Source organism: Mus caroli, unplaced genomic scaffold (genome assembly GCF_978045245.1).
Source record: "Mus caroli unplaced genomic scaffold, Mus_caroli_1 scaffold_19, whole genome shotgun sequence".
Classification (NCBI taxonomy): Eukaryota; Metazoa; Chordata; class Mammalia; order Rodentia; family Muridae; genus Mus; species Mus caroli.
Window position 1 is genome coordinate 20,086,487 of NW_028227274.1, and position 17,548 is coordinate 20,104,034.

General features: G+C 39.5%; 1 protein-coding gene across 10 annotated transcripts in view; it reads right to left on the reverse strand.

Annotated features, from left to right (window-relative positions):
• Window positions 1–17,548, reverse strand: part of Nol4 (nucleolar protein 4) — a 350,147-nt gene that overhangs the window by 117,535 nt on the left and 215,064 nt on the right. For all 10 annotated transcript variants that reach the window (XM_085833391.1, XM_085833385.1, XM_085833392.1 and 7 more), the window contains one exon: window positions 16,283–16,566. In XM_085833391.1, coding sequence (XP_085689517.1) covers window positions 16,283–16,566 — 284 coding nt within the window. The remainder of the gene's footprint in view (window positions 1–16,282; window positions 16,567–17,548) is intronic.

Below are 17,548 nucleotides of genomic sequence, written 5' to 3' on the forward strand. Positions count from 1 at the left end.
TGAGGAGGGATTTAAGATCTTGCAGACAATTTGGATAAGACTTTTACAAAGGAAGCAAACTGGATTGAGTCAACTTTTGAAGAAGTTATTAGAGATCTGACAGTTTTAACTTTTATAACATTTCCTTTTTATGCTACTGGAGCTAATAAAAAAAAATCCAGGTCTTTAGTACTTTTTAAGACCAAGTCCCTTGGGCACTGTAGCTCTCTTGAATTTTGCTTATACACAATTCATTCTTTGCATCTAATTAAGCTGAAGAAACCTGGAATAAAATTTGAAACAACAACAAAATATGATGTTCTTAGCCTACTTAGAAACAAAAATCATTATGATATGTTAAAATTTATGCACATACAAATCATGACGTTTAGTAAAGTTTAAAACTTTTAAGTTCAACCTTGCTAATATTGGGATTCCCTAAATTGGAATTCCCTAATACTGGGATTCCTTAATGAAATGCTATGAGAGCAGACATCACCAGTCTTCAGGAAGAGGTGTGTCAGGAAACGCATTGCCCTCATTCTCTGTTTTCAGGTAGAAGAGACATAATTTTGTGTTAGTTTTGCTTTTATAGTATTTACTCAATGATTGAGTTCTGAAGGCTGTCCTTTCTCAGAGTTTCCTGAGGACAAGTGCTAACATACATGGTCACTCTTTGCATCTTCTGCTGCTTTCCATTGCTTTAGAGCTCCTTAGTGGACACAGGCATCTTTACAGTTTCATTGTTTTGTTACCCTGTATTACCATTTGAATCTGTTACTCAGGGTGTGGAAACTAAAAAGGGGCCCTGGGGAAAGAGGGGGAGGAAGGACCCACCTTTCCCCAGATTTCCACCTATGCTCTGGACAGGAGGACAGGGGAAGGCTGCCAGATGCTTTCCACTCAGCCCCCAGGAGAACATCCAAGCCTCTGACCCACTGGGCCACCCCTGTAGCCCTGGGCTTATGGGAGAGAAGAAAGAGGGAAGAGAGGTTCCCACACCAGCAAGAGTGAGCGCAGCAGATCTTGACTGGAGCACAAGAAGGCCTTCCATCAGGAGAGTAGAAAGGGCTCATTAGGAGAAAGCTTATCCCATCCTCCAAGCATGGTAAGCCTTGATGAACAGTTTATGGTTTTAGAGCTTTATTATAGAAAGACAGGGAGGAAGAGAGGAGAGAGAGAGAGAGAGAGAGAGAGAGAGAGAGAGAGAGAGAGAGAGAGAGAGAGAGAGAAGGCCAAGGAGAAAGAGTAAGAGGGAAAGAGGAGAGGAGAGGAAAATACAAAGAGAAAGGAGAGAGGAGTGAGAGAAGTGAGAGGTAAGAGAACAAAGGAATGAGAGAAGTGAGAGAGCAAGGAGGGGCCAAACAGCCCCTTTTAAAGTGACCTGCTATCTTTTCTGTTGCTAGGTAACTGGGGAGGAGTTTAGCATGAAGGTCAGAAGCTTGATACATTGACTATGTGACTACTAGCCAGCCATGCTTCTCTTGTGGGGGCTGCGGGGGGGGGTGGGGGGTAACTTCCACAGGAGCCAGAATTCCAGGAGCATGATGGAACGCCTACCTTGTCAGGTAGGTGAATTATCACTATTCGGGGGTTCAGACCTCAGCTCAACTGGAGACCAGCCTGTCTGTGCGTAGCCCAATGACCCGCATCAGGGTTTGTTTGTTTCTTTCTTTCTTTGTTTTTTTCTTCAAAAGTAGAAATTGTGTGTGTATTGCTTTTATCTCTGTAACCTCATTATACACCATAATAACTTAGATTTTCCAGAAGTGTTTCTTTAATGGGAAAATAACATTTTCTTTATCACTTTCACAAATTTAGCATTTTGATGATATTGAACACTCACTAATGAGTACAAACCGGATCTTCCTAGATTCTATTTTTTTATTAAGGCATTTTTTATTGGATATTTACATTTCAAATGCTATCCCCAAAGCCCCCTGTACCCTCTCCCCCGCCCTGCTCCCCAACCCACCCACTCCCACTTCCTGGCCCTGGCATTCCCCTGTACTTGAGTCCTTTCCTTTTCTCCTTGAGAAAAAGAATAAACCTTGTACACACAGCAGAATCTGCTGTTCACTGGGTTTCTACTTATTTCAATCCAGCTTCTTCTCTGGTCCTGAGCATTAACCAACTCCCAAAACTCATACCTTCAGATCCTCGATTCTCCCTCACTCAGGTTATACATGGCATGCTGTGCTGTTTACTGAGAGTTATAAGCCAAACAGTGGTCCCTTAAATTTTCTCCTGAATCCATGCTAAACACCATTTTTCGAGTTCTCTCACTATATCTCTAGCATTTAACGTAAGGATTTTCACAAATATATATTGTGAAAATAATAATGCAGATTAGCCCCTTATTTTAAGAGCAATTTGAGTTAAAACCAGATTTACTCACTTTAGTGACAGCTTAATGAGCTGAAGGAAGCTAAGCAACTTTCTTTTCTTATTTTATCTTTGAAAAGATAAAATTGTTTTTTAAAACCCACATAAGATAATAAATTTTAACAAAATATTTCCTGACAATTATAGATATTCACATCCATAAGCCTCTTCTGAAAATGGGTCACTTTCTTACACTGAGTGCATTATAGATTCCCTGTTGTTTCATTACTCTGAGGCATAGACTATGTTTACTCTATCTCTACTTTCCTTGGTTCCCCTGCAATCCCATAACAAAAGCTTGAATTCTGGGAAGTTAGTCCAGTCAGTCAACTTCTTGTAGTGCAAGCATGAGGACCTAAGCTAAGTCTGAGAACTGATGTTAAGCACTGAACGGCTAGGTGTGGTCATGCAAAAACACTGGGAATTGCAGGCTATGCATCTTGAACTAATCGTGTAGTTCTCAGTTTCAATGAGAAAATGTAATTTTGCAAAACACAAAATGGATAATATCCCAGGAGAAGCACCCGAGGTTGTCCTCTGGGCTTTACAGCATGACTACAAAGATATATGTGTACCTTCTCTTACTCTTTCCTCTCCCCCTCCCTCTCCCCCTCCCTCTCCCCCTCCCTCTCCCCGCTCCCTCTCCCTCCTCCCTCTTCCCCTCTCCCTCTCCCTCTCCCTCTCCCTCTCCCTCTCCCTCTCCCTCTCCCTCTCCCTCTCCCTCTCCCTCTCCCTCTCCCCCCCCCCCTCTCTCTCTCTCTCTCTCTCTCTCTCTCTCTCTCACACACACACACACACACACACACACACACACACGCACGCACGCGCAAGAATGAAGATTTGGATCACCATGCAAGTCAAAGGACCTTGCAAACTAGGGGTGTACCATGAAAGCAGAGGGTGGGGTTAAGAATAAGTAGTAGAAGTTATAAATGCCAGTTATGGCTATAGGCCAGTTATGGAAATGAGGTCTATAACTGTCACGAGTATTTTATTTTCTTTGGTTATAAATGTCTTTTGTCTACATAGTCATGCATTAAAATATCTTTACTCAGATTTTTATTTTGTATTTTGTAACATAATATATTGTCAGTAGGGGCTGGTGAGATGGCTCAGTGGGTAAGAGCACCCGACTGCTCTTCCGAAGATCCAGAGTTCAAATCCCAGCAACCACATGGTGGCTCACAACCATCCGTAATGAGATCTGACTCCCTCTTCTGGAGTGTCTAAAGACAGCTACAGTGTACTGACATATAATAAATAAATAAATCTTAAAAAAAATATATATATATTGTCAGTAATCTGATATTATTGATTTTATATCATCGCATTTAATTTACTGGATAACAAAATAGACATCATTTGGTCATTTTACTTCCTTTTTGAATGACTCTGCTTACGGTCACATCTAGAACACTTTCATTATGTGAACAATGACTTGTTTATGGTCATTACTTTTGCTTTAAGCAAAGTAGATGCAGATGGTCACTGTGTTGGCAAGGGGTCAACTATTGGTGGTTGATTTTATAAACCAACTTAACTAGAAACATAATAGAAAGTTGAAAAGGCATTGCTTTCTACATGATGGGGCAGGAGGTTATTCTTTCAAAGAATAGCATTTGATTGGCAAGTTGACTGTAGAGTATTACATCATCAGAGTTAGAGATTCTTACCCAATATGCAGAAGACTTGAGCAGAAAGCAGAGGCAGAGTGAATCTATATTCTTCGGGAGTTGGGGCATCATACCATCATCCTGTCCTAACTAAGACACTGGCAGTTTTCACTTGGTTTTGGTCCTTCATACTTAAACTAGAATTTATACCACTTGTCCCCTGATTCTCATGTTTGTGGAGTTGTATTAGCGATATTCCACTGGCTTCCACAAACGACAGTCTTTAGTTTGCATAACAGGAACAAACTAAATGAGTTTAATGAGTTATCTGTATTATTATATTATATTTATATTACATTATATATTGGTTTTATTTTCCTGAAGAATCTTCAGCTGTACAGAAGACAGTACCAGGAATAATAACTTAAATGAAAGTATAAAAATAAACACCACAGGTGAATATCGCGGTTTTAATATTCCATATACACCAAGGTAGAATCATTTGAAAATGCTTATTTTTCTTTATATCACCATGGTTTAAAACAGACAAAACTACATCATGACTTTATATATTCAATACAGATTCCCAGAACTTCCAGCTTGCTGTGATGCCTCCCTCCTCAATCCTCATGCTGCAAAACCATCTCATTTAAGTCACAGTGTATGGGGAAACATTCACGGAGGAATCATGAAAGATAAATTGTACCATATTACCTGGAATCGAGCAGGTTAAGTCCAAAGACAGCAAAATACTGGTGAGTTTAACAATGCAAGATGAAAATGTGAACTTGCCGCTGGCATGAAAAAGCAGATGGGATTAAGACCAAATTCAAATGAAGACCATAGTCCAAGGTCACCACTTTTTACTCCACAAACATTTGATAGGAAGCCAGTCTCAGGCACACAGGTTGCTTCAGCATGTGAACATGCCACTGCCAATGCTGCCACTCTGTCACTCGCTCCCTCGGTTACATAGATCTCTCCATCTATGAGTTCACAAAACTCTTTTCTGACTAAATTAATTATGACTTATGGTACAAGAAAACTGACATTTTCATTGGATAGACTGCAATGGAATGAGGTGGATTATAACAAGCAGAGATTTTAAAGCATTTATAAGTGCATCCTATTCATAGAAATAGATAATAGATTGGTGAATCTGGAAATAATTATGTATTTCAGGTTTTAACAAATAAGTGGAACTAAATGGAAGGATGAGGGGACAAGGAAAGAAGAACGCAGTATTTAGTCCCTTTAAGAATTTCACCTCACACCAGTCAGAATGGCTAAGATCAAAAACTCAGGTGACAGCTGATGCTGGCGAAGATGTGGAGAAAGAGGAACACTCCTGCATTGCTAGTGGGATTGCAAGCTTGTACAACCACTCTGGAAATTAGTCTGGTGGTTACTCAGAAAATTGGACATAGTAATACCTGAAGATCCAGCAATACCTCTCCTGGGCATATACCCAGAAGATGTTCCAACTTGTAATAAGGACACATGCTCCACTATGTTCATAGCAGCTTTATTATAATAGCCAGAAGCTGGAAAGGACCCAGATGCCCCTCAACAGAGGAATGGATACAGAAAATGTGGTACATTTACACAATGGAGTACTACTCAGCAATTTAAAAACAATGAATTTATGAAATTCTTAGGCAAATGGATGGATCTGGAGGATATCATCCTGAGTGAGGTAACCCAGTCACAAAAAAACACACATGATATGCACTCACTGATAAGCAGATTTTAGCCCAGAAACTTACAATACTCAAGATACAATTTGCAAAACACATGAAACTCAAGAAGAAGTTAGACCAAAGTGTGGATACTTCACCAATGGAAGGAGTTACAGAGACAAAGATCAGAACTGAGACAGAAGGAAGGACCATCCAGGGACTACCCCACCAGGGGATTCATCCCATACACAACCACCAAACCCACACACTATTGCATATGCCAGCAAGATTTTGCTGACAGGATCCTGATATAGCTGTCTCTGGTGAGGCTATGCCAGTGACTGCAAATATAGAAGTGGAGGCTCACAGTCAGCTATTGGATGGAACACAGGGCCCCCAATGGAGGAGGAACTAACCAGTACCCTCCAGAGCTGTGTCTCTAGCTGCATACGTAGAAGAGGATGGCCTAGTTGGCCATCAATGGGAGGAGAGGCCCTTGGTCTTTCTAAGATCATATGCCCCAGTACAGGGGAATGCCAGGGACAGGAAGCAGGAGTGAGTGGGTTGGGGAGCAGTGTGGGGGTGGGGAAGGTATAGGGGACTTTGTGGATAGCATTTGAAATGTAAATGAGGAAGTGAAAGAGAGAGAGGAAGAGTGGGTGACAGTAAGAACCACTGTGACAACTATTGGTCATGCCTACAAAAAGTGTCTTGTTTCAACTATATACCTGCTTACAGGTTAAAAATTATTCTCTGCAGTCAACAAATAGAGACCTACTAAGTCCTATATATGAAAGATGTGTCTTTCTGACAAGGAAAGAAATATGATCCACACTCTAGCAGTCGGGGTTGTGACATCAGTCAAAGTGCTTTCTATTTATGCTCAAGATGATTGTTGATTGATTTTTTAAAATTGGCCAAACTTGTGTTTTTCACACAAACACACATACACACACATGCGCACATGCGCGCGTGCACACACACACACACACACACATCTGTGTTTCACCCACTCTCGCCCCACTCTTTCTCTCTTTCACTTCCTCTCACATCTGTCATCCCCACTCCCATAGATTTTTAACATGATTACAGGTTTGGAATTATCCATTGGAGCTAGTGTTTCTCACTTTTTGTACACAAGTGAAAGTAGTGAGCATCCTGCTTCCAGAATCCCTAAGGTGCCAGTAGATCAGCAGGGAGGGATGGAGCCCCCTTGGCTCCCTCCCCAGCCCGTGACTGGCTAGAGACAGGTTTAGCCATGCCCAGGCCCAGGGCAGGTGCTACAGTGACAGTGAAGATCATGTTCAGGGGCTCTTCCCCCATCAGTGGACCTTTTCATTCTCCCTACCCAGCTTCTACAAGATTATCTTAATTTACATTGTAGTTGTAGCGGTTTAAATGGGAGCTAAGTTAGAGATTTTTTATTTACAGGCATTTTACAGATTTTGTTTTTCCTATATATAAAACTAGGAAAAATGAGTTTCTTTCTAATGGACAGATGGCATGTTATCATTCTTTAGTTTCCCATCCATTTATAAGAACCCGGAACTTTATTGGTCTCTGGGACAAATAATTACTTCATGTTTTTGAGCCCATGAAGTGAAGTTATCATCTTGGCATAACTAATTTCAATATTCCCATCTTAAAAGTATAACAAAAATGAAGACAGGGCCCTGTGCGATATCTCCATTGATAAAGTGCTTGCCCCTGAAGCTAGAGGACCTGAATTCATGTCCTGAAACCATGTGAAAGGAAACAGAGAATAAATTACACAGTTATCTTCTGACCTTCACACACACATAGGACAGCCAACCCCTCCTGCCTCACCTCGCATGCATACACATCAATAATAAAAATTAAATATTCACAATGATAATAATTCAGATATCTGCTTTCAGGTGTACTCATTTAAGATTGGTTCTTGGATGGTTAATATTAATAAGAATATAAACCTTTATACTGAAACAAGTGGAATGGTTAGGTTGATTAGTCTGTTTTTTCATTTTTCTTCCTTTGTTCTTTTCTCAAATTTAGGTTAGTATTGTTCCAATGAGTTCTAATCACATTGGTTCTTGTGAGAAATGTACAAATCAATTCAGATTGTTGAAACTGGATTTTTTTTATTAATCTTAAAACTCTGTCACTGTTGCCAAGACACCTACAGAATGGAAAGATATTTTAAACCATTTGACCTTATTTCTAAGAATGAGCACAATTCATAAAGAAACACACACACTCAAATGTACACACATATCAGAAACCATGATTAAAAATCCCACACAAATATTAAGCATCATTAAGCACAAAAGCATTCAAAATAAGATTATTTGTTTTGAACTATGAAATAAAAAGAAATCTAATGGTTGTTCAGTTCTATATTTGATAAAAATGAACCTTAAAACTTCAGCCACATTAATTATAAATGTAAGGCAGTGGTGGTTCGGGGTCACTGGGGGTTTTCGATTGACCCCACTGAACTCTTGCATGTTTGAAAAGGAACGCAGAGTTCTGAGTTTGTTTCACTGGCAGAATTACAAATCCATTCACCTCGCACTTTTCAGGACATAAATTATAGATGACTCTGACCTACTGCATTTGTTAGTCTGAGATAACAAACATGTGAAGAGAAGTTTGGTGGATATGAACATGGGGCACTCCTTAAAATCACATGAAAATACTGGGGAATCACCACCATGTGAAGGGGTGTGTGTGTGTGTGTGTGTGTGTGTGTGTAAATGTGTTGTAGTAATTATCTTAAAATTCATGCATTATAGGAAGAACAAGAATATCAACCAACTAGCCGCCGCCCCCCAGAGTGCCCAGGGACTAAACCACCAACCAAAGAGTACACATGGAGTGACTCATGGTTCTAGTCAAATATGTAGCAGAGGATGGCCTTGTTAGGCATCAGTGCAGGGAGAGGCCCTTTGTCCTGTGAAGGCTCGATGCCCCACTGTAGGGGAATGCCAGGGTGGGGAGGTGGGAGTGGGTGGGTAGGGGAACACTCTCATAGAAGTAGCGGGATGGGGGGTGGGACAGGGGGTTTCTAGAGAAGAAACCAGGAAAGAGAATAACATTTGAAATGTAAATAAATAAAATATTCAATAAAAAAAATCCCTGCCTTAGGCCATTTATGTTCCTGGATGAAATACACAGTCACAGATTTACAATAAGCTTTAAACAACACAAAAGCTGTGCAGCTGTCTACCCTCCTTGCTGTTAGAGTCTACATTGCTCTCAATAATCCTGAGATATTACTTAGTATTTGCTATATTTCATCTGAGCTGCTCTTAACTCCAAATGGGTAACCCTCAGAGCCATGTTTTTATGACTCACCTAACCCATGGAAGCTTCTCTTCCTTCCTCTCCTACACCTTCTTCTCCTCACAGTCCTCTCTGACCCCAAGACAGGGAAACCTAAACCCCACCTAGGTCTCTTCTGCCCAGCTATCAGCTATTAGCATCTTTATTTACCAATCAGAAATAACCTCGGGGCAGGGTCACAGAGGCTACATGCAGATTCCAGGTCTTGCAAGCTCACACTTGGCCTTAAAATAGTTAGCAAAAGACAACCTCTCAACGTGTGTGTGTGGGGCGTGAGGGGCATGGTATAATGTTTGAGTCAGTTCACTCCTTTCAAAGATTCTCAAGCTTTGCAGCACATGCCTTTCCCATTGAGCCATCTTGATAACCCCATAAGGGGTTGGGTGCTGTAGAGATGGATCAGTGGTTAAGAACACTGGCTGCTCGTGGAGATGAATCAGGTTCATTTGCTCAGCACCCACATGGTGCTTGCAGAAGCAGAAGACCTGGTTTCAACACTGGGCTTGATCTCTTAACTGGGTAAGGAACAATTAAGTCAAATCAGTTACAATCTGAGTTTAGTTTCCCTTCCTGCAAACACAGCTGGTAATGTCTACCTTTTATTCCTACCTGTGACAATGCTCAGAAATTTGATTCTGAAGCCTTGTCCAAGTGCTCATGCTTATTACAGCTGACATAGCACAGCAGTGCCACACCCAATACTCCCTTTTCTCTGTGGTTCTCAGTGTAATTTAGACACTACATGTCCCATATAACTCAATTTTCTAAATCTTGCTTGGATCTCTTTTCATCATATCCCATAGGGGTTCCATTGACTTCTCATTCAGTATCTCTTCTTCTTATATCATACAGTATCTCTTCTTCTTATATCACTCAAAGTCACCTTGGGTCAGAGATGCCACAGCAATCTACCTCAAAGCCCAGGGTGTCCATGCTCTCTTCCTATCATCAATGCCCCCCACCCTGACAGCTGTACACTTTCTAAAGCTAACAAAGAATCTGGAAGTTTCCTTCAGCCACCATGCTATTCTCTGTTGATGTATCTGTCTTGCATTCATTGCTCCTAATCACCAATGTCCTTCCCCAGTGCTGTTCTCATCTTGGGCTTTTTTCTTTGTAATTGCCTCTCTGTTGCCAAGAATCTAGGTCCTATTAAATTATTGAGAATTAACGTAAGGGCTGTCAAGAAGACTAAGTGGGCAAAGGCATATATATATATATATATATATATATATATATATATATATATATACAATGCCTGGCTACCTGATTTCTGTCTCTGCATCCCATATATACTAGTCCTAACATGCTTTTACACTACACACAAATTAAATAAGATCCAAAACCTAGAATTCTTTCAAGACATGACTAGTAGGCCCAGGTGACATTCTCAGCTGCACATTCTTTTCCACATTAAAGAAAAATATTACTTATGTGTCTATCATCTGGTCAAAATGAAAATTCCTAAACTTGATCTTTCTAGCAATGAAGATAGTACCAAGTAGATTTGCTGCAGTTTTTGATAACATGAAAATGAATACACACTGTTATTTCTATCCTAAACAATTACTTATCTGGATCAACATTGCTACATAGGGTCAAAAACATCTGCTATTGGAAAAGCATCAATTTTAAACAATAATAAATTAGAACACCCACCAACAATGGCAATTTAATTACTAACATCAATCCATTGCACTTAGCACTTCAAAGACCATCTCATGCATCTACATCTTAAAATAGGTCATTCCTTGAAGTCTTCCTTCTATTCATTGTTGAAAAAGCATACTGTACCAATTTTCATGGTAATCATATTTAATATTTTAGTCTTTAATTTGAATGGTAGCATTCATTTTAGTGAAAAGTAAATGAAAAATTAATTGAAAAAATATGACAAGGAGCATGTGGGAGAAAAAAATATCATTAAATAAATAAAAACAGAAGCATCCTGGGACCTGAGCCTGAACATTATAAGCAAGATTGCATATTAGGCATGAAACAGTAATCATAAGCTCTGCTTGATATGAGTATAATATAAATATGCTATTACATATAACAGCAGTTATTATTGAACCATTTTTCTTGTGAAATTGTATTACAATATTTTACCATATTATGTAAAATCTGACTAGGCTACCAGTGTGCAAAATTAAAAAAATAACAATTAAATTCCAACCCTTCAGCGTTCCTAGAGTTTTATATTCCTCTCTATTAGAAGTCTGGATTTGTTTTCAGGTCCAACAATGAATAACATTTAGACTAGATCATGTCCTACGTCTATGGTCTATGATTGATTGCCTTTATTTCTCAGTAGAGCCGGTTCCCTCCCATTTCCTCACGGGTCTCATTTTCTCAGATCATTGTCATTTCTTCTCAGTTCTGAATTTTAATGTCATTAACTTGCCCCTTAAACTGTGGCCATGAGCAAAGAGAGCAAACATCTCCTAAATCCACTCAGAGCGATACATCTTGTCTTTAGATTAGCTAATGTGATTTCTTTCTGGTCTATTGAGCAGATTTGCATAATAATCAGCAATCAGTGAAAAAGTAACCCCCAATTCAGCTCTGCTTTCCAAGCCTTCTCTCCACTATCCAAGACTTTAAATGTATTTAAATCATTTTTGTTTGGTATTATTTTCAATAAGACTGTGAAATAGGTCAGTGTTAAATTCATAAATCTAACCTTCTCTGAGATTCTACGTTATTAAGCTTTTAGATCTCTTCAACAAACAGAAATTAGTTCTAGTGTAATTACCGAAGGTTTTATATAAGTGGCAGGAAGTTCCACAATAATCTATGAGGTAATGCTGATGGACCAAAGTTTGGAACAAAATTCTCTTGATAGTGTTAGGGTATGCTGATCCAAAGTCAGAAATATGCCATGTATGGATTCTGAATGCAGAAAAGTATATAAAAATACATTTACTCCAGACACAAACACACACACACACAGACACACACACACAGACAACACAGCACATATGAAAATACTCACAACACACATACACCCACAGCCCACACTACAGACAGAAAGAAATTAATTTGCTTTTTTTTTTAACTACGCTTGCTATTTCCATTGTTGTCTATTTGGTTCTGATTCCCATTAGTTTTCTTGTAACTTGCGGTAATGTCCCTGGAAATCAGCTTCTGTCCGTCCCTCCTTCCACTTAGTTCTCAGAGTACTCATCCACTACAATGTTGGCAGAATAATCTCCACAAACCATCAAGTTAATAGCAGCCTTACCATACTTAACTGTAGTGAATGTTACTCAAAGTCTTAGAATGCCTTAAAGTATTGATTAAGGGATATTAGCCATTCTCAGTTCCCTGAAACTCTCTAAGCTGGCCATCACCCTCATGGATATATGTTCAAAGTAGTTTTAATCCTCTGTTTTATCCATCCTGCTCCTCATTGGAAGTCTTTGTTGCCCTTCTATACTCATCTCTGGAAGCAACTTCTCTGTAGAATGCTTTTAAAGAATCCCCTCTGTCCCCTGGTCATTATCTCTTTCTGTCCGACTTATTTTCCCATTGTACCACTTGAGGATCAGACTAGTTTCTGGGTCTGCTGGGCCATGAGCTGAAAGCAGCCTTCTTTGTTCTATAATAATACTGCAGGGAAATAAATCCTATGCACATAATTTATCTTGCCTAGGAATGGCAGGGTCTTCTTCAAATGTTCTGAAGTCATTCCCAGTTTATAACGGACAGTGCTCCTGAGACCAATGTCTTTTTCTGTCTGAGTTAAAGGCCATTCATAGTGCCTAGCAAGAGATTCCTGAAAAAGAATTGACATTCCTACAATTCCTTCCTTCTTCTGAGCAGGAAGTCTGGAGATTACTCTAATATCAATAGCTTTTCCTAACTTGAACTCTTACTGTTTTAACATAGGATTTATCTATATTTGTAATAGGAAGCCTCTTAGGGGCTTGAGTTATGGCTCAGCAGCTAGGAGCCCTTGCTGACATTGCAGAGGAAATCAGGCTTAGGGTGAGGGTGAGGGTTAGGGTTAGTTTGGTTCCCAGCACCAGTATAACATCTTAGAAGAATCTGTGTTTCCAGTTCCATGAGATCCAATACACTCTTCTGGCTTTCAGGGGCACTGCATGCATGTGGTACATGTGTACACATGCTGGCATTCACACATACATCTAGAATTAAATCACCAAAAAGAATTATTTCCACTCTACCATGTTGTATATCTTTATATTAAGTGTCTTACTCATGAGAGGCTCTGCCAGAGCCTGACACACACAGAGGCGGATATTCGCAACCAACCACTGAACTGATCATGGGGTCCCCAATGGAGGAGTTAGAGAAAGGACTGAAGGTGCTTAAGGTGTTTGCAACCCCATAGGAAGAACAACAGTATCAACCAACCAGAGCTTCCAGAGTCTAAAACCACAAACCAAGGAGTACACATGGAGGGACCCATGGCTCCAGCCATATATATAGCAGAGGATGGCCTTGTCAGGCATCCATGGGAGAAAAGGCTCAATGCCCCAGTATAGAGGAATTCGAGGGCAGGCAGGTGGGAGTGGGTGGGAGGGTAGGTGGGGGCACACCCTCATAGAAGCAGGAGGAGGGGGGTGGGATGGAGTTTTCTTGAGGGGAAATCGGGAAAGGGGATAACATTTGAAATGTAAACAAATAAAATATCCAATTTAAGAGAGAGAGAGAGAGAGAGAGAGAAAGAGAGAGAGAGGGAGGGAGGGAGAGAGTCTTTCAATGAAGCCTGGAACTTCTGCGAGTTAATTTTGCTTTATCGTCTACTCCTGAACATGTACCGATTGTTATAATTGTATACACTTGAGATGTCTAATGTGATAATTTTTGGTTTTGTTTATTTATCTAGTCTCTGGCCTTTCGAGACTGGGTCTTACTCTGTAGCCTGAACTAACCTGGACTCATGATGCTTCTCCCTCACTCCCTGAGAGATTTCAGCCATGTGTCTCCATTCTGTGTTTCCACATACAGTCTGCAGTGAATTGAAGGGAGTGAGTAACTAAGTAAGATCAGCAAGTGAGTGAGGAAATGAAGTATACCTGCTACTTCCCAAAAAGAAAAAATACAGTATCTAAAAGTATAAATACGTTTTAATTAGCACAATTTCTCATGTAACAATGATTAAGAAGGAAAAATAAGACTAAAACAAAGATAATTCTAGATATGATTCAATAAACACACACCACATAAAAACAGTCCGTTTTTTTAGATCTCTAAATAGAAAAAAGGAAGTTGGCAAGAACAAGTGCCTAAATCAGAAACCAAAAGAGGAGCCAAGAAGAGGGTTGTTTCCAAGAAATGTTGGTAAAATGTGAATGTACCAGCTATGGTCAATGTAAGAGATACCCGAGAAACAGAATTCACAGGGGAGTCAAAGAACCAGTACTGGACACACAGGTTCTGTTTTGCCCTGAGCTTGACTCACCTAAAAAAAAAGTGTTGCATTCAGAAAATTCAAACTAAAACCTTGTTTTGAAGCAAGAGTTGTTTTTTTTTAATCTAGTAAACAACTAAATCACAAGCATGATATCAAATAAAAATAGTTCAATATCAAACATACCCCACTTCTATGTCATGGATCTTACCCAGGACAGAAGGCATTTTATAAACAAAATGCGGCAGACCGTGATTGAGGGTCATGGTGTCAAGGTTACCAATTGTGGTTTGCTTCTTTCAAGTGTCAGGTATGGATGTCCTGTTATGTTTAGAATATGGAAGTCCCACAATCCTAAAGAAGATCAAAAACCATTCCCCAAGAGCTACAAATAACTGATATGAAAACTATTTAGAAATTACCTTCAGAGACTATTGGAATAGGCAGAGAAACCTCTGCCACTGATTGTCCTCTTGTGATATCTTTATCAGAGGAATAAAGATGCTTTTAAAGAACATTGAATTAGAAAAATGTTAACTTCATGAAGATGGTTGTAGTTCTAAAACCGATAATGGACCTGAGATCCCTAAAGCTCATGGATTCCTAGAACCCCAAAATTCCATTTTAAGGTCATGTAAGCTGCCTTATTTATATTTGTATGCTTTGTGGTTATCCAGGCTTTTCAAAGGCAAGATATTGTGGAATGAAGGAAGAAAAAAAAAAAGTGTTCTATTCTATAAAATGTATGCAATGCTTCTAATCATGTAAGCAAGTAGAACATCACTTACATGGTATGATCTAACTTTGAAAAAATGAAGAATGTATTTGTGCATTTACCAGAGGAAGTGTGGTAGCACCTTCTCTCAGGCAGATCAGCTTAAGTGTCCTATAATGTCAAGTAAATTGCTTAAAAACGGGATAAAACAGCACACCCTCGGGCAAAGAGAAGATTTAAACAGAGCCAATTTCAGAAGCATTAATTTAGGCTGAGACACTTTGCTTATAGAATCTATGTCAAGAGCTAGGTCTATAACTAGATGTTAAAGATCTGGAAGAATCAAGGATATTAAAATGGAGAATGCCATAATATTCTCAGATCTGTCCAAGTGCAGTACTTAAAAAAAAAAAAAGACAGTTTCTGAGATCCTTTCATATCAGCTGGGTAGACTTCAGCAGCACAGTTTGAAGAGCTTGGCTAAGATACTAACATGTTGACTATCATCAAGAGAATAAAATAATTCTTTGGAATAAGCACAGCAAATTTCCAGTGTGGACACTTTCAAACTGGTAAAAAAAAAATAGATTTTTTAAATAGAACAACCAAGAATGGAGAGGTTATGGTTTAGTTTAATTTATTCAATCTAGATAATATATCTGAAATAGGTTACTGCTCTATTATGTCTTTCTGCACATATTTAAATGACAATTTTTTTCTTGGACACTGAAAGCTCACCATTCTCTGTGTATATTTGATTTACAAATTCTAACTTTGGTATTTCACAGTTCTCTGGCATCCCTAAAGCCAATTAGTGATGAAGCCCCAGTTCTCCAAAGCAAATGGGAGAATTTAATTGAAACTTCACTGGCCACTCGCCTATTCAATCTAGAGAAATGAGAGTGATGCTTTTATTGTTCAAAATTGTGAACTGAGACCAAACCTTTCACATTTGCACTTGGAAAATTCCCAGGGAACTGATTCATAAGTAGATTATAGAAATGAAATGCATTAAATCAAACAATTCTCTGTATCAAATAATAACCACAGCTTTGAGATACATTTCACTTGGCTCTATTAACCCTGACATAACATTTTGTGAACATACATAATGCATGGTTATATGTTTATTAGTAATGTTCATGTGTTACCAACTTAATCTTCATGACCAACAGAAAGCCCATTCGGCAATGTAGTGAAGCCTTACCTTGCTTCCATTTTCTCTCGCTTCTCGTTCCATCTTGAGGTCAGAGATTAGAAGATTCTTATACTTGTTTTTCCCATCACTGCCTTGGTCATCTATCCTGAATTCTGAAGTTAGCTGTGCAGAGCTGGGGCTGTCACTCAGGTTCAGTGGCTGCTCTTCCTGCTCCAGCCCGGTTTTGCCATCACTGCTGGAGTCCCCAGGCTCCCTGCCATGTGCTCCCCCTGAAGCAACTGAGCTGTGCCCCAGAGTCTCATTGCCATTAGAGCTCTCTGCAGCAGAGTCATCTGTTAAGAAGAAAGATTGATAGTTTAAGTAATATGCTAGATCATCTACAACTAGTGTTGACTAAGTTCTGAAAGATGGGAAGCAATGTGTCTCTGGTTTTATTCATATATGTAATTTAACTAAGTGGTAACCTTGTTATGAAGCAGCAATTGTTATTTTTGAATCTAGTAAACACACTAAAGAACAAACATGAATAAGAAAAGAAAATAGTTTATATCAAAAGCAACCTGAAAGAAAAGTCAATCTAACAAAGTAAATAAGTCAATTACCAATTACTTTGCAAATTGATGTGATTATTCCTCCATTAAGAATATTCAGAAATGTTTCTGTCAAAAGGAAAGGCAAGGACACAAAATGGAACAGACTGAAGGAAAGGCCATCCAGAGACTACCTCACCTAGGGATCCATCCCATCTGCAGATACCAAACCCCCACACTATATCAACAGGAGCCTGGTATGGCTGTTCCCTGAGAGGTTTCTACCAGCGCCTGACCAATATACATGCAGATATTATCAGCCAATCATTGGACGGAGTGTGGGGACCCCAGTGGAAGAAGGGATTGCAACCCCATAGGAAGAACTACAATATCAACTAACTAGATCACCCAGAGTTCACAGGGACTAAATCATCAAGCAAAGATTATATACATGGAGGGATCCATGGCTCCAGATTCTTATGTAGCAGAGGATGGCCTTATCTGACATTAATGGTAAGGGAAGCCCTTGGTCCTGTGGAGGCTTGATGCCCCAGCATAGATGCTAGAGCAGTAAGGAGAGAGTGGGGAAAGGAGCATCCTCATAGAGGCAAAGGGAAGAGGAGAGAGGGCAGATGGTTATGGGGGGTCATGGAGGGGTAACTGGGAAGAGGGATATTATTTGAAATGTAAATGAATAGAATGATTAATGATTTTAAAAAGAATATTCAGACTTAGGGCAATTTGTTCATAAATAGCAGCTCCTATCCAGGTGGGTACATTGCTA